The 25,874-nt window shown below is 41.7% G+C and overlaps 1 protein-coding gene across 2 annotated transcripts in view; it reads left to right on the top strand.

Annotated features, from left to right (window-relative positions):
• FBN1 (fibrillin 1) overlaps window positions 1-19,171 on the top strand; it is a 245,476-nt gene extending 226,305 nt beyond the window's left edge. The window contains exons 59-66 of one of the 2 annotated variants that reach the window (XM_025389802.1): window positions 1,250-1,375; window positions 1,637-1,759; window positions 5,060-5,176; window positions 5,441-5,569; window positions 6,326-6,445; window positions 11,983-12,214; window positions 14,727-14,913; window positions 16,091-19,171. In XM_025389802.1, coding sequence (XP_025245587.1) covers window positions 1,250-1,375; window positions 1,637-1,759; window positions 5,060-5,176; window positions 5,441-5,569; window positions 6,326-6,445; window positions 11,983-12,214; window positions 14,727-14,913; window positions 16,091-16,480 — 1,424 coding nt within the window. In that variant the 3' untranslated portion in view covers window positions 16,481-19,171. The remainder of the gene's footprint in view (window positions 1-1,249; window positions 1,376-1,636; window positions 1,760-5,059; window positions 5,177-5,440; window positions 5,570-6,325; window positions 6,446-11,982; window positions 12,215-14,726; window positions 14,914-16,090) is intronic. The other variant, XM_025389803.1, reaches the window with a different exon arrangement.
• Window positions 19,172-25,874: the final 6,703 nt, after the last annotated feature.

Genomic DNA, 25,874 nt, shown 5'->3' with positions numbered 1-25,874 from the left:
AGCAGGATGAGGAGAATGTTAGAGTGTCTAAGGCAACTCTAGAGATTTCTAGGCCTGTCACTAATATGATTCCTGGGTTTATCAACTGTAACTACAATTGGTTTTTAGTTCATAAAAGGACTGAGAAAAGGTGAGAGCTTTTTTGAGCTTCTTGGGAGGGAATTGGAAGTGAAAGGGGAAGAAGGAGGTTAAGAAGGATTTGTGTTTATATGGGGAAGATGTAGCTGAAGGCAGAATAACGAAACTGGAGGTGACTTAAAAAAAAAAACAACAACAGACCTAGAAAGATAAGATGGAGTGACCAAAAGGAATTTTTGATTCTTTGGAGGATATAGCAATAAGATGGTCAAAAAAAACTCATTTCTAGAGACCAATAAGAGTATGCTAAGTTGCACTTTAGAGTAGACTTGTAAAGGTCAGATACACCCAGCTGTTGGTATAAAATGGTTATTTGGCAGTCAAGGGCTGCAAACCCACATGGAAAGTGCTTGTATTGGCACTTCGCCAACCAGTAAGGCAGTAAATGGGTCAAGATATGGAGGACAGTGGCCTTAATGCTCAACAGTGCATGTTGACCCAATCTTTCTCTCTGTGGTAGAGCCATGAGTAAGGGTCTCCCTTCCTTAGCAGGTTGCAAAAACCCAGCACTGTCATCCACCTCAGAGCCCTGGTTAGTTTTCTCCCTCATCAGAGGACAGAAGTTCATCTCATTTCCCCAATATTATGTAATTTGAACTTTTTCAGGATTAACCACAAATACAACAAAAATAATGTTAAAAAAAAAAAAGAAAGAAAGAAACCTTACTTCTTATTTTGAGCATGCAATATTAGGGGGGAAGTGGGGTTTCCTCATCAAAAGGATCTGCTTCTGTGATTCATTTATGAGATATCAGCAGGAGGCAAGCTTAATGGCATGAGATGACACAAAAAGCCAAATATGTTTAGATGGGCTGGCTGTTCTATGGACCCAGAAGAGAAAAATATACATTTGGAAGACCAATTGTTTTTAAAGTTTGTCTGTAGCTGAATTATTTTATCAATTATAGTCTAATGAAGTTAATTGTTTGCCTTTTGATATAGCTACTGTTACATATTAAATTTATGCTGTCATCTTTACTGGTTTAATTTCTTAGGCCCAAAATATAGTAAGACAATTTATTAGTATGTACACTGAAGTGACCCCCTGCATATTAATGTTGTCAATTTTATGATATATTGCTTATCTTAATTTATATTTGTTAAATTACAGATATCGATGAATGCAAGGTTATTCATGATGTTTGCCGAAATGGGGAGTGTGTCAATGACAGAGGATCGTATCATTGCATTTGTAAAACTGGGTACACTCCAGATATAACTGGGACTTCCTGTGTAGGTAAGTGTCTATTTCTGATGGCTTATCCTCAAGTGGAAATTTTAGATTATGGGGTAAAAAAAAAAAAAAAAAAAAAACCCAAAGCTAAAAATCTAAAAAGTCTATGCAGTTTCATAGGAAAGCATAGGACAATCATCCAAGTCTACACAGAGTTTACTTTTTCTTTCCCCAAAACTAAAATTCTTTGTTAGACCCTGTGGAAACTGAGCATGTAGACATCCTTTTTAGATGCACAGTCACACTGTATTTCTTTGATCGTAGATCTGAACGAGTGCAACCAGGCTCCCAAACCCTGCAATTTTATCTGCAAAAACACAGAAGGGAGTTACCAGTGTTCATGCCCGAAAGGCTACATTCTGCAAGAGGATGGAAGGAGCTGCAAAGGTAAAGTAGAATTGACCATTGCCTCTCACCTAGCTCCTGACATATGGCTGCATTCCTTTGCCCTTAAGGACTCCACAGGCAAGCCGAAAGACCTGCTCTGCAGGCGGGAGGTGCTTCCCTGGTGTTAATGCCTCCATGGGACCTACCTCCTATGCTGGAGGGAGGGAGGCTAAAGCCAGGGAGACTGTGGAGGACCCGTGGGAGCAGCCATCCTCACTGCATGCCCCCTGGGCATCCATGGCGGCCATCCATGACGGTCTCAGAGATAGCAGGGCCAGTTCTCTCAGTGGCTCTAGTGGGGCAGATTCTTAATTGGTGACCTCTCTGCTTTCTGGTTTTTGTATTTATTCTTTATAGCTGTATAGTTCAGGTTTCCAGGGAGGTCCTGCCTCGGAATAATCAGTGCCATGATCCTAGAGGACATGGTGCCAAATGAATTAGGTGCTGTATCCAGATTTTTGTTCTGCAGAAAAAGTCCATTTCTGCCCTCTAGGAGCTTCCCTGAGACATAAATATCACGCAGAATTAAGAACCAGCAAAACTCTGGGCAGAAATCCCTTCTCAACCAGAAGTTATCCTTTGCAAAAATTTTTTGGTGTAAATTTACTCCTATAAACATCTTCCTCAACAATAAGAATGTTATATTTAGTGAATAGCACTAGTGAGTCATACTTAACAATAATTTGCAAAATGAGAGATTTGGAGAAGAAAAGGTAGACCAAGTGGTAGACCAAGAGATATCATGTCATGCCATGAAACTTTGAAGGAAATATATAGAAACGTACAGAAGTAAGGAAGGTAAAGGGTAGAGTGGAGTCTTTTTTTCCTATTTTTTTCTCATAAAGCTTAAGTTCTTCCACTTACTTGGTGTATATAACTAAATATCAAATGAATGACGCAGCTGTGTATACCACTGAATCTGAGAAGAGGCTAGAAGGGTGGAGGGTGGGACAAGCACATCCCCACGGAGATGGATAGGATCCAGATTGGAGGAGGGGAGAGGAGAGAAGTGGAGAGCAGCAAGAAGTTGGGCTCTTGACCTTTTTCCTGTGTCTGCTGAAAGGGAGAGTTAAGAGGCATGTAATGGAGGATGACATCATGGGCAACTGCCTGAGGCCTTCCTGCGCAGCACAAAGCCTGTCTAATCCTGTAGTTTGGGGAGAGGAAGTTGAGAGACCTACTTACACATTCTAACCATCTTAAATGAACAGTTGCTCATAGCTTTGTTCTTCTCAAATGTGGAACTTATTTTACATCTGGGGTCACTGTGAGTTCTAGGCAATGTGAAGCTATAACTCAGAGCCATAAATGTATTCGTTTAAGAACCAAATTCAAGGGGAAAATATGTCTCATTGTATATATTATCTGTAACAAGCAAAACAAATTTATAGCATTTTTTCTAACCTCTGGGGGCAGAAAATTCTCAAAAGTTTCTAGCAATTAAAAGATGAAAAATGAAAATGCATCAATAAAGTTCTGTTTATGGCTTTAGGAGTGCAAAGAGCAACTGTAATTTTTACATGTCCACTCACAACTTGTCCCTTTTCCTATTTTTTCTCATAAGGTTCAAATTCTTCCACTTACTTGGTATGTATAACTAAATATCAAATGAATAGTGCAGATAGTTGCACCATGGACACTGAGAAGGAAGAGGCCAGAAGGGTGGCCGTGGGAGGAGTATGGGAGCAGCACATCCCCAATGAGAGATGGGTGGGATGCAGATTAGAGGGGAGAAGAGGAGGAAGGGCATTCTTGGAGGCAAGAGCAGCGAGTGCTGCTGTTCTTCATGTGCTGTACTCATGAAATAGTGTTAGGAGAAATCACTGAGTCATCTTCCTCACCTGTTGCAGGTGAGCTTCAGCCAATGTGTCATGATGCTCAAGCCAAGCTCCTTGGGCCATAGATAGGAGAAACCAGTCCACAGGCTCTGAGAAAGCTGAACAGAGAGTGCATATCAGTGAAGCTCTCAGCAGTGGAAAGAGCACAGGACGGGCTGCATTGTAAGAGAAGCCGGAACTAGGACAGGTGTTGGAAGGGTCTCTCAGTGTAGGTCCACTCTAGACGTTACTCTAGCCAGGAACTGGCCCTGTGGAGTGGAAGCAGTCACTGGCAAAGCTAGTGATTTGATCTGTAGCTCCAACACAGTTGTGCAGATGGTGGGGGCATAGTGGTTGAATCTGTGATAAAATAAAGTCACTAATTTTTTTTCCTGAATATGTGGCAGTTTTTAAATTATCATTAAAATTTAGCTAGAAGTTAGAACACAGCATTTCATCTCTTGATAGTTTGAAATAACATTGGAGTTAAGAATGCAACTAGAAGTTGAGGCATTGAGGAAAGAGGCCTGGTCAAAGCAGAGGGCTTTATGGAGATGTGGGAAACAATGTTGGATAAACACTGGATGCAGTTGTCAGTTTTGGATTTTTGTTTTTCTTTATTTATTTTTGTTGTTGTTGTGTTTGAGACGAAGTTTCACTCTGTTGCCCAGGCTGGAGTGCAGTGGTGCGATCTCAGCTCACTGCAACCTCTGCCTCCCAGGTAGCTGGGATTACAGGTGCGCAGCACCACACCCAGCTAATTTTTGTGTTTTTACTAGAGGTTTTGCCATGTTGCCCAGGCTGGTCTCAAACTCCTGAGCTCAAAGTGATCAGCCTGCCTTGGCCTCCCAAAGTGCTGGGAATACAGCACGCTCGGCCTGGAGGCAGTTTTACTAAAGTGCCTTTAGCTATTAAAATGAATTTTTCCTTTGCTTTGTTTCCTTCCTGATTGCTCAATTTTGTTTTATCCTAAGAAGAATCCCTAATTAAAGAAATCAGATTTTGTTTTTGACAACTTCATTTGAGTAGATTAAAAACAGCAAACAGAAAAGAACTAAGCCAGCAAATTAATTTCCAGCTTCAACATTTCTCTTTATGTTTTAACTTAAATAGATCTTTTCAATGCTCTGGAAAATTTGCAGAATCATTCATCTTTTACTTCATTTAAAAATTTGTTTAAAATGTCATGATTTATTTGAAATTCCTTTGTTGAGGAATTCCTGCATTTCTCCTATTAGAATTGTGTTTTCTTGGATCCCCCAAAGATCTGTCTAATTTTTTTGAGGGGAGGGTCTAAATGGACACCTTGTTTTATCTTTCAGATCTTTACCCCCTGTGTCTCTCCTTGCCTTTTGCTGTGGCTTCTTTCTAGTCAGGGTCATTTGAGACTTCCAAATCAAACTTGGAGCTGCTTCATAGGGGCGGCTTCCCTGATCCTGTTTTGTTGACTTGACTCAAATGCCTATCTTGCATTTTCTCATAGATCTTGATGAGTGTGCAACCAAGCAACACAACTGCCAGTTCCTGTGTGTTAACACCATTGGTGGCTTCACATGCAAATGTCCTCCCGGATTTACCCAGCACCATACGGCCTGCATTGGTGAGTAGGAGAGGAAAAATCCTACATGGAATGTAGCGATTCTTTCAAGGGATTATTTTCTGTTTCCTCTGCTGTTGGGATAAGAAAACAAAAGCTCAAAGAAATATATGAGTGCGTGTATGTGTGAGCACACCTGTACATGTATGTGAAGGGTTGTTGGCTTTATTTGGTCTTTTCTGAGTCATCCTTCTAACTTTCTTTTCAACGATACAAAGAGAGCTTTGGGGAATTTTAACTCGTCTTTGCCCCCACTGCTTCTCATAGATAACAATGAATGCACCTCTGACATCAATCTGTGCGGGTCTAAGGGCATTTGCCAGAACACTCCTGGAAGCTTCACCTGTGAATGCCAGCGGGGATTCTCACTTGATCAAACCGGCTCCAGCTGTGAAGGTGGGTGGAGACCTCAGCTGCGATCCAGCTGGTAAATCCTTGTGGCGGTGGCATTGTGTGGCTATCGGCACCTTCATCATCAGCCTCTATGAGATAGCAGATCTGAGCCCAGGGGGGCAGCCAGCTAAAACAGTGTGCACAGGTCCTGTATCTTAGAGATTCATGTTTTGTCTCATGCTTGTGTCTAACACACATGCCTTTCCTAAGTATTTCAAGACCTTTTCTGCTCCGTTTTTAATTTAACCTAATAGGGAATAACTCAGTCAAGAAAAATAGGCAGACTCTTGACTTTGATTCATTAATTTTCTGGTCACTGGGTCCGGAGCCATAAAGGGATTTCTCCCATGTGGACTAAACATATGAAGAATAGCTCTTCTGGTGACGTTTAATTAAAAGTTTAAATGATATTTTTAGGAGTTCATTGTGGCTTTGACACATTTTGGTTTCTAATTGTGGCACCAAAAAAAAAAAAAAAAAACAGCAAACACAAATAACTTATAACTTACAGAGCTGTCCCAGAGAGTGCCTTGGACTTTGCACTAATTTCCTGATCATTTTTATTTGTAGACTTTGCCAGGGCTCTCTGAATGTTTTTTCCTCCTTGGACTTAGCAGCAGTTCCAGAAGAGATATTCTTGAATTTTTTGGTGGTAGAATAACATGTAGGATGTGTAGGGGCCAGATTTCTTATTAGAATCCGTGTGGCTTCAGAGAGAGATGTTGAGTTGGCATCATGGTGGCTCTGCTTCTTTTTCAGACGTGGACGAGTGCGAGGGTAACCACCGCTGCCAGCACGGCTGCCAGAACATCATCGGGGGCTACCGGTGCAGCTGTCCCCAGGGCTACCTCCAGCACTACCAGTGGAACCAGTGTGTTGGCAAGTAACTTTTCCTCACTCTCAAGATGCATGGCTATCAGCTGCTATGAAGCAAAACACTGCTTTCTTTCTGAAGCTGTAAATGTGTTATTGAAGCAACAAATACTCATTTAAAATTGCCCTAACCTGGTTGAAACCCAAGGGAAGTAACAGTCTTTGCAAAACAGCAAACTAAGAAAAAAAAATTGTAATCAAGGATACTTTGAGAGCATCTGAAATGAAATGCCCCCAGAATTTCTTTTTCTTTTTTTTTTTTTTTTGAGACGGAGTCTCGCTCTGTCGCCCAGGCTGGAGTGCAGTGGCCGGATCTCAGCTCACTGCAAGCTCCGCCTCCCGGGTTTACGCCATTCTCCTGCCTCAGCCTCCCGAGTAGCTGGGACTACAGGCGCCTGCCACCTCGCCCGGCTAGTTTTTTGTATTTTTTAGTAGAGACGGGGTTTCACCGTGTTAGCCAGGATGGTCTCGATCTCCTGACCTCGTGATCCACCCGTCTCGGCCTCCCAAAGTGCTGGGATTACAGGCTTGAGCCACCGCGCCCGGCCTGCCCCCAGAATTTCTTGAAGCCCAGTATCCTCCACCCTCCTACTGCACTGCTAGTCCTCAGCCCACACTTGAGTTATGTTAACATCAGGGGTCAAAAAATCTTACTTATGACTGAAAAATATCAGCCAGCCAGAGGCTATTTTGAGTGACTTTTGGCCTGAAAAAGCCAAAGTAGTTCTGTTCAGCTCTACACATTTTGGGGTAGAGTGCAAGCAGGAGACACAGCAAGATTTTTTCTTCTTTTTTTTTTTTTTTCCAAGATTGCTAAGTTCTTTTGATAATTAAGGGAGAGCTACAGACTCTCTCATTAAATTGAAATGATGTCATCTTTGATTCTACAATGTCATGGGAAAATAACTCTTAATGCACATCACAGAATCAAAACATTGTGAGTTTGGAGGGATACCAGAAGCCATTTAGCTCAGGCACGTTGTTTTACAGATAAAGACCTAGAAGTCCAGAAAGGGAGGGTAATATGTCCTTGCTCAGTTATTTAGTGACATGCTTGGAACTAGAATCCACAACTCTTAACTTTCTGATTAGAGCTGCCTTTCAAGTGTCACATTCACTTGTTTTTGTTCATTCAGCAAGTGTCTGTGGAGTGCCACTGCAAGCTTGGTGCTTTGGTAACCTGTTCTGGTTGCCACACTATTCGGTAGAGCCCTCCTTAGCAAAAACTCAAAGAATTACTGCTTCCTGGGTGCAGGCTCTGCATTGCAATGGTTCACTTTCATGCAGATGAAGACATATTTGGTGTGTTTTCATTTATCAAAATCATCTCAGTCATCTAGTTTGATTCTACACAGGACAGCTTTGCAGTGGCGCGTCGGGTTGACTGAAGTGACCCCTGTGCTATTAGGAGTTTAGACTGCGCAAGTCTCTGGCTAGCTATCTGGTTTTAATCAAAATGTCTTTGTTCATTAGCAGCTCAGGGAGGTCTTTGATGTTAATCATCAGTTTCTGACATTGTTCACAGAACTTCCAGAGTGAACTGCGTTGATCCAGTACCCCGTTTATGAACCTTTCTGTTCTCATTATTTAGGTCTTTTTTTTTTTTTTTTTTTTTTTTTTTGAGACGGAGTCTCGCTTTATCGCCCAGACTGGAGTGCAGTGGTGCGATCTTGGCTCACTGCGAGCTTCTCCTCCCGGGGGTTCACACCATTCTCCTGCCTCAGCCTCCCGAGCAGCTGGGACTACCAGGCGCCCGCCACCACGCCCGGCTAATTTTTTTATTTTTAATAGAGACGGGGTTTCACCGTGTTAGCCAGGATGGTCTCGATCTCCTGACCTCGTGATTCACCCGCCTTGGCCTCCCAAAGTGCTGGGATTACAGGCGTGAGCCACTGCACCCGGCCTATTTAGGTCCTTTTAATAATGCTGGAGCTAAGTGAAGAAACATAAGAGAGGAAAGGTATGTCGCTCCTGTACCTTATCCTCCTCCTCCTACCATCAGTCTGAGGATAGTAGAGGCGACCAGGCCATGCACTAGTGTCTTGGAGATTCTGCTCTAGTCTTGTGAAGATCATCTCCTGGCTGGACACTCTAAAAAAATAAGTTGATTTAGAAGTCAGAAGAAGTTTGGGGTTCTTAATGCCTCGAGCTGCCAAATTGCTCTCATAAATCTTGAGAATTAGAGTTATCTAGAATGAGTATTGCCTTGGGCTAAAATAGCTTCCCCAGAACCACAAGAAACAGAGGAAATCTCTTAGACCAGCCCTTCCTGGATCCTCACTCCCAGGTGGCTGGAAGTTCACTCTTTGGGGTAAGGAGGCCACCGATTCCATTGCTTTCTAGAAGTAAATTTCAAAAATTTAGCTTGCAGATAGACGGAGTTGACCCATTTTCCTCTGGAGAAAGTGAGTAAAGGAAAGCCCATCCTGCCTTTGTGAATTTTCCTATCGGTACTCCCTTAAGGCCACAGCTAACATGAACAGTGCAATCTGGATGCTGAAACCTTTGATTTTAGAGGACAGAGTGGTGGGTTTCAATCCACTTTTAAGGAGTGGTTTTCAGACTTTAATGCTATTTTGATAAAACTCGAATTGTCTCTTTTTATAAAACAAACAAAACCCTCGCCAATCTAAGTACCAACTGGAAGAATAAAACAAATATTTTGGAGTGTAAAAAAAATTCCTTGTGGAGTCATTTGCTCCAGAGTGCAGAGGATGAAAAAGGTCAGGAAGAGTGCAAGACATGTTAACCAAATCGTGGTGTTTGCATATTGATACAAAGGGCAAGTGCACAAACATGCTGTTTTTTAAACTGTAAACACTGAATATTTGCCAATTTCTTATTTTAATCTGTGCTCTACTCCATCCTACCTCTCCAACCTAGATAAGCAAGTTTAATTTAAACTTTATTAAATTCTCAAGGAGGGAAGAAAATGTAAAATAAAATGTAAAAGAATGTGAAGGGGAGGGGGAGAACTCTTGATCGTTGTAGTAACACAGATAGATGCTCAAAGTTAAAAAGAACCTTAGATCTAGCCTTCCCTCTTTCCTAATATGTAAATCCTTCTCTAACTTGCTTGCTTATCCCAGTTTGGCTTAAATATCACCTTGAAGGGTGCTCACTGTGTCCCAAGATAGCCCAATCTATGTGTAGACAGCTTCTAATACTTAGAAATGTCTTTTTTTGGTATAAAAAAAAAATCATTTCTCCTCCCTCTAATTTCTCACCATTGGTCCTACTTCTGCTCTTTGGAGGAAAAGACACAGAATAACTCTAAGAATGACAAGTCTTCCCCCTCATATACCCACGCCCTGCAGGTTTTATTAGTCAGGGTCCCAGCAAGAAACAGATGGCTGAGGCCAACCAAAAGTGGGGGACAGGGGAACAGAGCTTGCTCATGCTCCATAGATCAGCCACGTGGAGCCACGAGCAGGTGGAGAGGGTGGAGGATGGACATGGAGGAGCAAGAAGACATCAGCCCAGGGGTGTTCTCTCCACTGAAGTAAATATGCTTGGTTCTTCATTCTTTGTTTGACATGGAGCTTGGTGCCAATGGTTTCTGTTGCTCTCTATTGCACACTTCGTCCTCAATTTAAAATAAGGAGAAATAACACAATGTGTTGAGCACAGAAAGAGAAAGGGAAGAATGAGAAAGAGAAAATTGTTATTTCCATTTTAAGAGGCCTGGTGCCCAAGTGACCTTGGGTGGAGACTTGAAGGTCTTTGGATACAAAACATCTTCAGACAGGCAAAGTTAAGGTCAAAGACCTGTAGCTGAAGGGAAGGAGGGAAAGAGAGAAGGAAGAAGGGAAAGAGAGAAGGAAGAAGGGAAAGAGAGAAGGAAGGAGGGAAGGAAGGAAGGAAGGAAGGAAGGAAGGAAGGAAGGAAGGAAGGAAGGAAGGAAGGAAGGAAGGAAAGAAGGGAGGGAGGGAGGGAGGGAAGGAGAGAAGGAAAGAAGGTAGGAGGGAAGGAGGCATGGAAGGAGGGAAGGAAGGAAGGTAGGCAGAAAGGAAATATGAATATATACTAAATATAGACAAGTGAGAATCCTTCCCCACCACTTTTATCCACCTGTTTTCTAATTTTAAAAAAAAGAAAAAATAGATTTTTTGAGAAATAGTGTTTTTCTTTATAAATGAATCTGCCTTAGCAAAGAAGGTAAACGTATTACAGGAGAAAGGAAGCACCAGCTTAAATGTGGAGCATCTCTTGAGAGGCACTGTGGTATAAAGGAAAGCACACGGATGGCCTTTGCAGTCCAACAGACCTGGCTGTGAATTTCTGCCCCGCTGCTGCTGGCTATGACATCTTGGAAGAGCTTTCTGAGCCTCACTTTCTTCAGCTGTAAAACAGAGAATATACCGCTTTCTCAGGATTATGAGGAAAGCTAAGGAAATGAATGGGCAATGCCTGTATCCTATCTATCATAAAACAGGTATCTAATAAACATTCATTTGCTTCCCCTTCCTCGCTTCCGTAGGAATTGGGTATTCACTAAGAGAAGGCCAATCTATCTATATTCAAATGAACGTACGGCTGAAAATGGGCTATGGCAGTTAAGAAACGTCTTACCAGCAAGTTTCCAACCTGCCCTGCAAAGGCAGGTCTACAAAAATATATTAGAGACTTCCAAAAATTATAAATCAGAAATAATGAGAAACTCATGGTTTTCTCCCTTCTAGTTGATTTTTTTAAGTAAGATTTCTTTTTCCTGCTTCTTAGCATCAGACTTGGCAGGTCCCTGTGGGTAGCCAGTCCTACAGCTTCTGTCTCTCTTGTGGGTTTTCCCCAATTACTGCTCGTGAAGTCTGCACCGATTCTCTTCCAGCCACACTTAGTTTTAGACAGGGCTCAGACACTCTGGGCAGGAGGCTGGTTTGAATAAGGAGGGGGCCGATTCAGTGATGGGAGCAGACATACCAGAAGGCATTATTCATCTCCCAGAACAAGTACCTGGGGGCTTTTGCAGATTTTTGAAAAGGAAGTCCAAATGGGGCAGACACTTGGGGCAGGATATCAGCCCTTGCCAGATCGGCACATCCTGAAATAGGCGGACAGGGAAAGCAGCCTGTGGGAAAATGGTTGATCTCTGCTTTTGAGATATTTGTCTCCTTGCTGGGCACTTGTGAAGCCAGGGCGCAGAGAACTGCAAGATTCCTTCCCTCCCACCTTGAACCCTAAATCCTAGCTATGGACCAGCACCATGTTGGTTTATGACTGGATGTTTCCATGGAGCAGAAGATACCAGTGTTGACTTCTGATGAGAACTGGAGTCTGCTGGTTCTCAGAATGCCATCCTCTAATGCCCTCTGCCTGGTGCATTTGACTTCATCTTCCATGTTTACTCACAACATAGCAAAAAGCCACATCCATGCCCGCATCTTCCTCTGCTGTTGCTCTCCCCACCCAGCCACCTCTGCCTGTCTTCCCTTCCTGAGAGCCTAGCTGAGGGCCAGCTGGCCGGCAGCGAGGGGCCAGATCCAATGTCCTCAATAGAAATCTCTGGCTGCTGCCACACATGCTGCTTCTTCTTTTCCCTGCAGATGAAAACGAATGCCTCAGCGCTCACATCTGCGGAGGAGCCTCCTGTCACAACACCCTGGGGAGCTACAAGTGCATGTGTCCCGCCGGCTTCCAGTATGAACAGTTCAGTGGAGGATGCCAAGACATCAATGAATGTGGCTCTTCGCAGGCCCCCTGCAGCTATGGCTGTTCCAACACCGAGGGCGGTTACCTGTGTGGCTGTCCACCTGGTTACTTCCGCATAGGCCAAGGGTAAGCACCGCTCTTCCTGGTCATGGTTGGAGATTCTGTCATTCGTAATATAATAAAGTCTACTGAACTCAACATTACCTGTCCTAGCAGAGGAGAACCATGCTTTTTGTAATCCTAAAATTAATTCCAGTTAGCTTGGCAAAAGTTTTAGGTTATTTTATTTGAAAGGAAGCATCTGGATTTCTGGAAACATCAAACAGAGTAATGAAACTACATCGTAAATATCTCGCTATATGACTTCTCTATCTCATTCTCTTGATCTTCACGTCTTGTTGGGAAGTGATTCGTCTCTCTGTAAATACACCTCTGCCAACCCATGACAGAACTGGGCTCACCCTGGACACTACTGATCCTCTCTTCTCCTGGGGCAGGGAGGATTCTATCTGGACTTAAAATGCCTTTGTATCTAGCTCCTGTTAGGATAAGTCAAAGACATCCCTTTGGGTTGGAGATCATTTAGGTTTTAAATTATATTTTACATTTCAGACTTGAATGTACATTAAATATTACCGAAGGTGCATTGGGCATGAGAATTGAAACACTTACTGTATTTTCCTGGTAAAAACAAAAACAAACGAACAAACAAACAAAAAAAAAACACTTTTCCAAATTATAGGTATGTCTGTGTGAGAGTTGGGGCAGGGAAGGCCTATTTTTAGTTTACTCAGTGATTTAAAAGTTTAGTGTTAAGTTTTCAAAGTTTGAATCTTTTTTCCTGCTGAATTAATCTGGACTCGGGTGTCCGCCTAGTTTTAGCTGTCCTGAGAGGAAGTGCACATTTTAACTTTTTAATTAGGAACACGTAGACATTAAATATATATATACATTATGTACTCCCCCACATGCATGTACACACACACCCCCACACACATCCACACTTACACCAAATTATTAATGTAGCAGTCTTTGATTTCTTGACATACAAACATCAAGTGATTCATTCTGGATCTGGGTAGGTAGAAGAATGTTTCGTGGGAAGCACACAGAATGCCAGCAATCGGACACAAATTCCCAGATGTTTGTGTCTGGCTCTCAGTAGACTCATTCTTTATAGTTTAATGCCAGAACCATTTTTTCCCAGCAAAAATTGTGACACTCTAAACTGGCTTTTGGCCAGTGGGATTTTGTAGTCACACTTCTTATAAGTGGTGCTCCCGGGATATGAAAATACTGGAAAGGAGTTCTGAGAAAGGAACCAAAGCCTGCAAATTTGCAGTTTACCTCCGAATAATGTAATCATTGTGTGAATGTATAGGCATGCGCACACACCCACAGGCTGAGCATTTATCAGTTCATTCATTGTATTGTTTCTACGTATTTCATGTTGCAAGATAAAGAGGAAAGGAAGTGTATTGGACTCTGGCAAGTTTGGGGGAAACAGTAGGAACCTATAAATTGCTTTGAAATACAACAGATATTCTGTTCATTGGCAACGTATTTTGAATCCTGAGGGTATGTAGGAAAATGAGTTCTAAAGAGCAGATCAGCTATAACAGAAAAACAGATAAATAATCTTTGGTCTACATTATGACCCATTGTTAGAAATCTACCCATTTAAAACAGTTTTGGCCCTTCTGAATCACTAGAGTGGACTCTGCCCCCAAATAAAGATTCTTTTAAGGACCATTCGAATGTTTCAACACATTTGGAAAGAGGAGCTTGATAAATACACATTCCAAGTGGCCTCTGAAATAGTAAGCAGAATAACAAAACAAGGTACTTGTGAAACATTCGAGCCTCCCTCCATAACTTGGCTTTGATAACTGAAAGGCAAAGAAAAACAGCTGAACGAGTTCTCTCCTGGGCATGGGTTTGTTTATCCATCTTCACATGAGTCACAGCCAGTGGCCCTAGTGGTTTTGAATGACTTGAAACAGTTTCCCACAGTTGGGCAAGCTCTGATACATGCATTTTATATACTGCATATCATCATAGTTTATTATTACATTAACCTTCATTATCACCTGGAGCTTTCTTCTTATCCTCAGTAGCATCAGCAAAAGTGACACAGCAAGGAATAGGAGCAATTGCTCCAAAGCTTGAGTGAGGAAGAGTAATGATGGAAGTGGAGGAATGCAAGAAACCCAACAGTGATGTCTCATACCTCGCTCACTCCCATGGAGCCTGTTTCATAAAAAGAAGCCATTTTTATTTAGCCTCCCAAGTTACATAGCCTCCCTCATCGACTATTCTCTTGTTTCCACTCCGTGTCTCCTCCCCAGTATAAGTACTGAAAAATGCTTTCCATGTTAGGTTTAGAAATGAAGAGATAAATAAATATGCAAGACAGGGTCTTGATAGGCAGTAGAAAGAAATCAATACATTCAGGGAACTGGGAATTAGAGGCCAAACAGAGGACCTCAATGTCGTTCTCAGAACTAGCTGATCCTCCAGCGGACAAGCAAGGGCTGTGTCTCCCAAGTGCAGGGAGCAGGCGTCACCAGAACTCTTGTACCACCTACCTTGTCTTCCCATTCTAATTAAAAACATCTACGCTCCCCTTCTGCTGCAGGCACTGTGTTTCTGGAATGGGCATGGGCCGAGGAAACCCAGAGCCACCTGTCAGTGGTGAAATGGATGACAATTCACTCTCCCCAGAGGCTTGTTACGAGTGTAAGATCAATGGCTACCCGAAACGGGGCAGGAAACGGAGAAGCACAAACGAAACAGATGCCTCCAATATCGAGGTGGATCAGAAGGTAGTTTCTCCTGATGTCTCCTATAGTGGAAAGTCCTTCCAGATTCCTGTGGTTTCCTCCAAGGATGCTCCAAAGTGTGAAAAAGCTCCCCAGGGAGAAGCTCCAGACATTCCCTGAGCTCCAGGCTGTATTTTACAAGAGGCCGTGGGGCTTTCTGGAGTTTCTTGCTGCTTTTCGGGAGTGCCCATTTGAAGGTTTTCACATACTTGCTCATTTCCTGTGTCTCGCCAAAAAAGAGTCAAATACCCACCCAAAGTCTGCTGAAAGGATAAGGTCTGAGATCCAGGACAGCAAGTGGGCAGAATAGCGAAGTGACATAGTGCTCCCTACATAGGGACGCCAAGTTCTGAAAGCTAGAGGCTCCTGTACTGAAAAGAGCCATGTGGAGTGTGAGGGAACTTGGATCGTAGACAAAAATAACGTGGAGCTGAAGCAGCCTGGTCTCCTTTGCCTACGGCTGCTGCAGCCTTTCAGTCAACTCAGAAGTGCACAGATATTCACCCAGACCTCTGGCTCTGCGCCCATAGAATCCAGCACATGTGGTCCCAGAGGGGCAAGCAAGAAGCCAGGTGAAAAGCATTGCATATTAGCAGATCATCACAGTCAGGAAGCAGGCTCATAGGTGTGTCCTTAGGAGGAGATGGTTTTGCGTCAGTGAATCAAATTGAAATAGTCTGGTTCTTCCTATTGGTGCTGCAGCCCATCTGCTGTCGTTTAAGAAATGAGATAAGTCTTTGGAAAGAAAATAATCTATTAAAACAGTGGTTCTCAAACTTGAGCGTGCATCTGAATCACCTACTAGGTCTTGTTAAAACTGATGGCTGGGAGACATCCCCAGGTTTCTGATTCAGTCGTTCTGGGGTGATGCCGAGAATTTGCATTTCTAACAGATTCCCAGGTGATGCTGATGCAGCTTGTTCAGGGACTACACTTTGAGACCTCCAGATACAAATGATTCCAACCTGCTTTTCTCCCTGACATCAGTTCATATTTTCAAATATTACAAATATGTGCCAATTTAGTACATTCGTGGTCTAAACAAAATGCTTTCAATATTGTATATGCAGCATAAGGCAGAAAATTGTATTAGTGTGAAATTTGAGTGATTTTTTCTTTAATATGACAGCTAAGTAGCATATGTACATTGCATTTAACACATTGCCATGTGTCTTTCCAGGATCAGTCTGAGACAGAAGCCAATGTGAGTCTTGCAAGTTGGGATGTTGAGAAGACGGCCATCTTCGCTTTCAATATTTCCCACATCAGTAACAAGGTTCGAATCCTAGAACTCCTTCCAGCTCTTACAACTCTGACGAATCACAACAGATACTTGATCGAATCTGGAAATGAAGATGGCTTCTTTAAAATCAACCAAAAGGAAGGGATCAGCTACCTCCACTTCACAAAGAAGAAGCCAGTGGCTGGAACCTATTCATTACAAATCAGTAGTACTCCACTTTATAAAAAGAAAGAACTTAACCAACTAGAAGACAAATATGACAAAGACTACCTCAGTGGTGAACTGGGTGATAATCTGAAGATGAAAATCCAGGTTTTGCTTCATTAATTCACCATCCAGAGACCAAATAATTAAAAGAAAAACAAATATAGATAGGTAGAACTATATTTTCCCCCAATCAGAATCATCATATCATAGGTACAATCTTTCACCAAGTAAATTTGTATAAATAAGCACTATTCTTGTATTACCAAAGCAAGGTACAGGTGACTACCCTAGTTCAAAACAACCACTTTCTCAGGCTTCTCGTGTGTGTAGCTAAGCTACCTTGTCATATGTGTTGATTCTTGAAAACTGGGACATGTATTTCCATTGGGGGTTGGCCATTTATGCTGACATGCCATCCTTCCACAAACATACAGGAATGTGCTTTCAATTGATGGACTACTCTGTTTTTTGCAAATTTGTAAACTTTGCTTCTCCAAATACCAGTACTAGGTTGGCCATTTATGATACCTATTTGGTGCTAGTAAATTTTCAAACTAGATTTATAAATGCACTGTAATATTTACACAACTTAGAAACCAAATTACAAGTATTCAGTTCCAATACTTCATTAATTTCAATCAACCAAAGTTAGTTCAGTAGCTTATCTCAGTTATGAGTATAATACATTACATGTAAATTAAGTGTGTGTATACTGTAATCGTGCTATTTTTTATCATTGAAACATTTATAAACTAGAATAATAATGCCCTTAATGTGAGGGTTTGTAATGGTGCTTATTAAGACCAAAGACTTGTTAAATGTATACACCAAATGGTAATGAAATTTCTGTGACTGGCCCACGCGTGCATAGAGGTCTGGGAGGACCAGGAAACAGCCTCAGTGGCCAGAGGATCACCAGTGCATCCTTCATCACAGCATGTGCAATATGCCAAGATTACCCTCGGTCATTCCTGTCAACAAGGGGTCAATGTCATAAATGTCACAATAAAACAATCTCTTCTTTTTTTTAGTTTACCCCTTGGCTTTGTGTTCTTGCATGGATTTGGGGTTGGAGGGGCCATTCTGGATGCTAAATAAAGTCTCCTGGATTTAAATTATCCTGGGTCTGTTAGTTATGGCTTATAAAGGTACCAAATGTATAACCACTAGAAGAAAATTTAACATATAAGTTGATCCCTTGTTTTATCCATTGAAGATAGCAGAGTCTGGTGTCATTAACCTGACTTGCTCGTGAGAAATTTAGATTGTAGAGTCATTTCTGAAACACGACCTAACTAATCTTGTGACTTTTAAACTTTCAGATTTAAATAGTTTTAAATATCAAGTTCAGTCATTGTCTTAGAGCACGTGAATTTCATTATAATAGATTTATCATGCCCCCCTCTCAAATACACACAGTTTTGGCAAGACTTAGGTGTTCTGTTCCATTTTTTCCCCCCTAAACATCTTTTGTTAGTCAATGCTCATCTAATTACAAAGGGATAATCCCAGACTGTATCCAATTGCTATAACTTTTGGTTTCTTAATGTCATAATTTTAAAAGTCTGTTTTATTTAAAGTGCAATATTGAGTATTTAGCTGTTAGGCTCATTCCGTTGATATGAAATAATTTTTTAAATCCCTAAGGGCAGGAAAGCATTTCATGGTAGTGAAAATAAGGGGAAATAAGATTGCTGCATGAAGGTGGAGGGTGGAGAAACTAGGTAGGACACAGGAACGTGCTCTCAAAAATCTTTGAAGAGCTCAGCTGAAAAAAATGGAGTAGATTTGGCTCATACTATTCTGGAAGGCAAAACCAGGGTCAGCTGATGTCAGTCCCAGCTTAATACACACGGTCCCAATTATAGAGCTACTCACTGAAAGAATGGGTTTCCTTGCACTGTGGTGAGCTCCCTGTCACAAGATAGAAGAATTTCAGTCTAGGCTTAATGGCAACCATTGGACAAAGATGCTTTCTTCCACCTAACAGGCCATGAACATCTTGAAGGTATTTTTGTATCTCTAATTTTGTTTATAATAGGTGCTCAACAGAATGAGCTGAATGGCTATTACAAAGGGGGGTTGTACCTTGGGTAAGAGGTTAAAATATAATTCAAAATTTCCGTCTAACTCTGCACCTATGGAACCATGTGATAGAGGTGTATTAAAATTGTTAGTGAAGAATATATAGCATATGGTAAACAACAGTTTGCATATGGAAAATGTCTTTGATAATTTAACCAGAACTGCATTATATTCAATAATGGATTTTCTTTATAACAAACAACAGGAGAAAATGGAGTTGGCACACAGTGGATCACTTTGATATTTTTAATAGTCCAAGTCTGGATTTTATTTATTCCAGAGCCAACAATTTTGAACAGCATATTTTCCATGTTTCTGACTGTAACAAAACATTTTCCTCATTGTTCCATTGTAAATATTCCTCTTGTTGGAACTCTTTTTAATCCTGAGATTTCAACCTGTACCTTTCAATTGTCTGTGACCTTTCAATTTCACTTTCAATAGTTGAAGAACTTGGCTTTGTAAATCTCTCAGAAGCTTGAAAATATCTTGTCTCTTCCCCCTCAGCCCATTTCATTTGCCAATAATTATTTTGTAAGTAGGGTTGAAATGAACTCAGCTGGCCTTGTGAAATGTTTAAACTTGCACAAACAACTACATTTTTGTTCAACAAATAGCAGTTTACTCAGCCAAAATCACTTTGGACATTGCCATTACAAATACTGTTAAACTTCAGAAATCATGTCTGTAAATTAGATGAGCCAAAATAAAGGACAATTGGGTTGATGCTGTATTAGTATCCTTAAAAGTTATATACCCATAAACTGTTAGGGATTTTAAAATTACCGTCAACTTGGTCCACAGAATATACTTTATTCTGGTTTTAACTATAGTTCTTAGAGAACTGTATTAGAAATGTAATTATTATAAATGTAATTATTAAATGATGTAAGGACATTGTTTTTAAAGTTAGAAGATCATTACTGGCAGAAATATTAGTTTCACATTTATAGCTGAAGACAGATATTTACCCCTTGCCAGTTTAAAATAACACTTTGTAAAAAAGAAGAAAAAAACCAATTTACTTCATTATGCTTTTTTTGAAACCCAATATGAGCCTGACATTACGTATGAGTTAGGAAAGGATTGTCTATATTATTCTAAGTTTTAGGGTTAGAGAGATAGAAGAAGGCCGTATATTTGATTTTGCAAATTTCCATGTGTATTCATGACTGGGTTTATTTACAGGATTGGATCTCAGTTAAAGGCATTCTCATAAATATCTGCATAAACATGAGGGTCTTGTACATTTGACACCCGACATGCATTTGGCAAGACCTGACAAAAATCACAAAATCTGTTGTTTCAACTAACTGCTAATAAATCTAAAATGTTTTCTTTTTTTCAAACAAAGTCATAAACCTCGTTTTAGGACATAGGCTGCTTTGAATCCTTGATTCAAACCTGAATTATGGCTGGGCACTGTGGCTCACGCCCGTAATCCCAACACTTTGGGAAGCCAAGGTGGGCAGATCACTTGATGTCAGGAGTTTGAGACCAGCCTGGCCAACATGGTGAAACCCCATCTCTACTGAAAATACAAAAATTAATCAGGCATGATGGTGCGCACCTGTAGTCCCAGCTACTCGGGAGACGGAGGCAGGAGAATTGCTTGAACCCAGGAGGCGGAGGTTGCAGTGAGCTGAGATTACACCACTGCACTCCAGCCTGCATGGAAGAGTGAGACTCCATCTCAAAAAGAAAAAAGAAAAAAAAAATCTGAATTATAACCTCTACAAATGGATGTCAGTTTCATTTTTTATTGTTGGATGGTAGAAGGTGCATCCTTTTTAACTGAACCAAATTATAGCAGGTAAGTGGGTGCGATTTCTGGCCAGCTCCACCCTGTGCTGTCTATTCATTGTGATTTTTGATCTTTGTGACCATTCCCATTTCATAAATGAAGGCAAAATGATCCTCTCTTTGCTCCCCTGTGCCCCTTGTGGGTTGGTTATGGTGTCAGCTAGAAGGCATCAAGCCTTCCAAGTACTTCTGGAATCCATAGGTTGGGTTCAAATCTAAGTAACACAGAGGTGGAGATTTTAAGCAAAAAGCAGCTGCTCCATTGAGCGTTTCCTGACTTCCATATCCCACCTGATGTATTCTTTGCAGCTGTGCTGGGAGTTGCAGAAATAAGGAGAAATCTGTTTCCTTTTTACCCTGAAATACTCTCTTGGGGAGAATTAAATCAAACCTACATGATCAAATTTTTTCTTCTCCTGGAAATGGAGACGTTTGAAAACATCCTGATGATAATCACACATCCCATCAGTCCCGCTAGACAGTGACAGAAAGAGGTCACAGGCCTTTGTAGTTGTGTCTACATGGTGAACTCTGCTCTGTGTGGCCCCACCAGCTCTGCTATGGAGAAGTCCAGACCTGTCAGAAAAGATTAATGAGAGACCTGAATATATCAGAATTTCCAAGGCTCAACAGACGAGATTGGGTTTGTGTCTGTGTATTTTTGTAACTACATGAAATCAGCACGATGTGCTGCTCAGCCTTTCTGTCTTCAGCTGTATGGAGATGATCCCTCTTTGGGCAGGCCCGTGATCAGGCCGGGTGGCAAGCTCCTCCCTGAGGCCTGCTGCTTCCTGCGCCTTTGTGGCTTGGCTTCCGTGGGCTCTCTGGTGGGTCATTCACAGGAGGTGTGGTGCCTCCAGCGGAGGAGTCGGCGTGCTGTGTAACCAGCTCCCCAGGAGAAAATGGCTCCTGATCTCATGCCTACATGTTCACCCTCACAGGCCTCACCCCTGCCGGGAGAGGACATGGAAGCCAGGTGCACCATCCTTAAAAGCTGATGCTTTCAGACTTGATATTTTTTTTCCTAGCGTCAGTGATCCCTGGTTTACAGAGCTTTGACCTTTCTGTGGGCTGCAAAGAAAGTTCCCTGAGAGCTCATTTTGCTCCTGAGGAGCACCTGCCTGAGAGTCCTGATACTGCAGGACATCTGGGGTCAGAAAGCTGTGTTGAAGTCTTAGTTCCATCCCTTTCTAGTTATTCCACCCAGGGCAACTCCTTGATGTCTCTCAGCCTTGTTATTGTGGATAATAGTAACACCTTCCCTATATCTTTGCAGGACCATTGTTACCCACTATATATAAAAATTTAACACTTCTGTAGAACTCCACAGTTTTAAGAAGCACTTGTGAACTGTGACCTCTGATCCTCAATCCTCACCTCAATCCTAGATTTTTATCATCCTCATCATGCACAAGTTGGGGTCTCTTGCCAAAGGTCTCTCACACTAAAGAGTTGTGACTGAGACTAAAAACTCCAGATCTTCTGATGACACTGCATGCCCAGTTCACTGTGCCTGCCAGAAGAATGAATAAAATGTAACATAAGAAAGCAAAATAGGAATCTGTAAGCTACAAATTACATTTGTGATTCAAGATCTAGCCTTCTCTCTGCTCTTCTAGAAACCAAGAGAAGGCCGAGGAGAGGGTGGGCCATATTGTTCTCAGTCCTCTTGCTCCTCTGCTTACTCCCCTCCCTCACCCCTCCGTAAATCCCATCATGGCCCCTGTAACCCGCCGCTGCTAAAAGAGGCCTCTGATGGCAAGGACTGGGCCTGCTTTGTCCTTGTAGCTTTATCACCCAGCTCAGTGCCTGGCACATAGTAAGCACTTAATATGTGTTGAAAGGATCAATGACTGAGATTAGGAGAAGGAAAATAGGTTGCTCTTCTGCAGAGATTTTTCCTATTTCTCCTCTCTGTCTCTTCCTCTTCATCTCCCTCCGTTCCTTTGTTTTTCTGAAAAAATATTTTCTGAGCACTTGCCTTGAGCCATCTGCATGAAGCAGTAGAGACAAAGATGAACGAAGCCAGGTTCCTAGCGCAGAGGTACTTTCAACTAAGGGGTAGCAGAGCAGCTCTCTCACAGCTCTAGTCTTAGTGGGGATGTGAGCCTTTGAGGCTCTTAAATGAAGTAGCAGGGTGTATGATCTTCAGTGCCGTGGTCCCAGAAATCAGGAGGCAAGCTATGCTCATGTAGTACGTTCCTTCTGACATCTGTAAAGCCCCGTGTCTAGATCCTCATGAATCACTGAAATTAAAACACCCTTCTAACCTATCTCCCCCATATAAAGCTGTGGTAATTTTCACATAAAATGGTGGTTTTCAATGCTGAGTTCATTTTTAAAGTTAAATTTCTATACTTAAATGAAACTTACTCTGAAATCCAATCCATAAAATATAAGCAGAGCTTCGTGGGTTAAAGCAAAGCTAGGCAGCCTGGAGACACTCACTGCCTCCAAGATAATTCTTATTAAAAATTATAACAAAGACTGAGTGTGGGGGCTCATGCCTAGAATTTTAGCAGTTTGAGAGGCTGAGGCAGGTGGATTCCTTGAGCCCAGCCTGGGCAACATAAGGAGACCCTATCTCTACAAAAAATACAAAAATTAGCCAGGTATGGTGGCACATGCCTGTAGTCCCAGCTACTGGGGAGGCCAAGGCAAGAGGATTACTTGAGCCTGGGAGGTCAAGGCTGCAATGAGTCATGATCACACTGCTGCACTCCAGTCTGGACAGACATATTTCATACTGTAAAGGACCCTTTTCTTTCCAATGTGTGTGTGTGTGTGTGTGTGTGTGTGTGTGTAAAAACAATATACACATAAAATGTATATGTATGATTGAGTCTATGAATAGAAAAGAAAAATAATATATAAAGTTAATTTTTTTTAGATGAAATTTCGCTCTTGTTGCCTAGGCTAGATTGAAATGGCATAATCTCGGCTCACTGCAACCTCCGCCTCTGGGGTTCAAGTAATTCTCCTGCCTCAGCCTCCCAAGTAGCTGGGATTACAGGCGCCCACTACCATGCCCAGCTAATTTTGTATTTTTCGTAGAGATGGGGTTTCTCCATGTTGGTCAGGCTGGTCTCAAACTCCCGACCTCAGGTGATCTGCCCGTCTTGGCCTCCCAAAGCGCTGTGATTACAGGCTTGAGCCACTGCGCCAGGCCATATAGAGTTATTTTTAAATATTGGTACTTTAAGTCTTTGGTTCTTAAATTAGGAAGTTATAAACATTTTTATGATATTTATATGTGGCAAGAATGGATTACAAGCTCACCAACCCTGTATTTTTTCTCCTGGGCCCACAGAAAGATGGCATATCCTAACTTCTTCTGCCGTTAGGTTGGAGCTGGGTGACGTGATTCTAACCAGCGGGATGTCAGAAGAAGTGATGTATATCATTTTCAGGTCTAGCTGAGAAAACACTTGTGCAATCATCCACACTCACAAGAAATAAACTGTCTTGTAGTAAACCATTGATATCTGGGGACTTCTTGTTGTACCAGCTACATTAATTACCCTCATACAAATAAATACATAATAAATAAATATTCTCCACTTTTTCACTATAAAGAATCCATAGCAATAGTTCTAAAACTTGGTTGCATGTTAGAACCACTTAGGATGCTTTTAAAAAAAAAAAAATCCCAGTGTCTTGACTGCACCCCAGACCAGTTAATTCAGAATCTGGATTTGAAGTTCAGCCATTATCCATTTTAAAAGCTCTCCAGTTGACTGCAATTTGCAGCCATGGTTGAGAACCACTGCTCTAAATCTTTCGATAACACAGATGAGGGTGTTTTCTTGGGGAAATCCACCATTTAATTCTGATATGCGTCCTTCCACTACCGTTACCGCTAGTCAGCATGACATTGTGTTAGCACCTAACAACACTAACCATGCCATTTCCTGACTCTGTGAGCTGTGTTTTTACTGGAGTTTGCGGCGTGTCGTCAGTAGTCAAGAATCAAGCAGCAGTGAGGTGTGGATGCTGCCACGTGGTTTCCTACATTAACCAGCTACCTGACTCCTCTCACGCTAGCCTTGGGCAACATTGCAATTCTTGCCTCCACACTGGGTAGTTCCCATGGAGTCAGCGTGTCCAATGTGAAGTCTGTCCACAGCAAAATACTGGAGAAACTCCCTAAAATATACAAATCAGAAACAGGGCCCAGTTAACTCAAGCTGCCTCATACCACTCTTTACAAAACTGGAAAACAGAGATTAATTCTTTTGAAAAAATAGTTCGTTGGAGTGAAAATAGAAACTTTTTCTTTTCAAGAAGCTATCAGTTTCTGCTAAAAGTGTGCAGTGGTGGGATACAGGCTGGGCTACCAACCAGCATGCTGACCAACCTCCAGGCTCAAGAGAACTGATCTTGAAATGCTGAAGTTAAAGCATGGCAGGGGTAATGCATTCTGTTACCTCAAATTTAAACCTTTCCTATGCCTCCCTAGAAGTTTTCTGATTCAGAAAACCACACAAGAAAAATTGAAGACAAATCAGCTACAGAAAAGTGGGATGTTGTTGCCAATATGAGGGTCAGAAAAAGGAACTTTAAAATACATTTTGAATAAGAAAGCTCAATTATATGTTGGTATATTTCATGTGTAAGGGACTAACGCTGTGCAATTATACACAGTAAAAAGATGTGAAATAAAAAAGTTGTTCCAAGTAAGTTTAAATGTTATGTTTCATTCAATGCATGCAGTAAATTCTCTGTGTAAAATGTGAAGAAAGAGATCTATTTTAGTTTTTCCTGTCCTTAGTAAATAAATGCTGAATAATCAATGTTTAAAGAGTATCCACCTTGAAGGGCAACAAATCAAATTACTGTCCTACCTAGAGCAGCCACACGTCAGCCTAGCCTGCCTTAAAGTCTCCTGGAGCAGTGTTTCCCAGACTTTAATGTGCACACACACCAATTGCAAGTGTTGTTAAAATGCAAATTTTGAGTCTGAAGGGCTGGTATACGGCCCAAGATTCTGCATTTCTAACAAATACCCATGGGATGCTCATATTGCTCCAACAGAATTCTGTTTACAAAAACAGGCCACCAGACCACAGTTACAGTTTGCAGTTTGAATTTTTAAAATATTGCATCAAATATTATTTGTTATAGGTGCTGAGCTTGTTCTTGGAAGAGTGCCCCACTTACCTTGCCTTAGTCCAGGTCCTGGGTGTAGCCTGTGGACGACACTTCCAGGAGTGAGATCCTAGTGGAATGGCTCTTGGCTGTTGTCCCTGCTCTGTGACTGATTTGCACTTCTCTTTCCATTCAGTCCAATTTCAATCCCCCCAGCCTGCATCTTCTCCATACCACTGGTTCTCATTATACGTAAAATGGGTTCAAAGGCCCTGAATTTCAAGAAGACTCTGCCATGTGTGCTAATTGTGCATATGTTGCTTCTGAAATTTCAGCTCCTCCTGAATGAAACTCTATGAAAGAGAAGTAATATTTAGAGTGCTCCACTACAGTTGTGGATGCTGCACTTCCTGATGGTGTATATGTGCATGCATGTATGTGTGTATACTGCACATCCTCTTTTACTTTTTTTATTTTTGACATGAGGTCACACAGTGTCACCCATGCTGGAGTACAGTGGTGTGATCATAGCTCACTA

Source organism: Theropithecus gelada, chromosome 7a (assembly GCF_003255815.1).
Source record: "Theropithecus gelada isolate Dixy chromosome 7a, Tgel_1.0, whole genome shotgun sequence".
Classification (NCBI taxonomy): Eukaryota; Metazoa; Chordata; class Mammalia; order Primates; family Cercopithecidae; genus Theropithecus; species Theropithecus gelada.
This window is presented reverse-complemented; position numbering and strand designations above follow the sequence as displayed.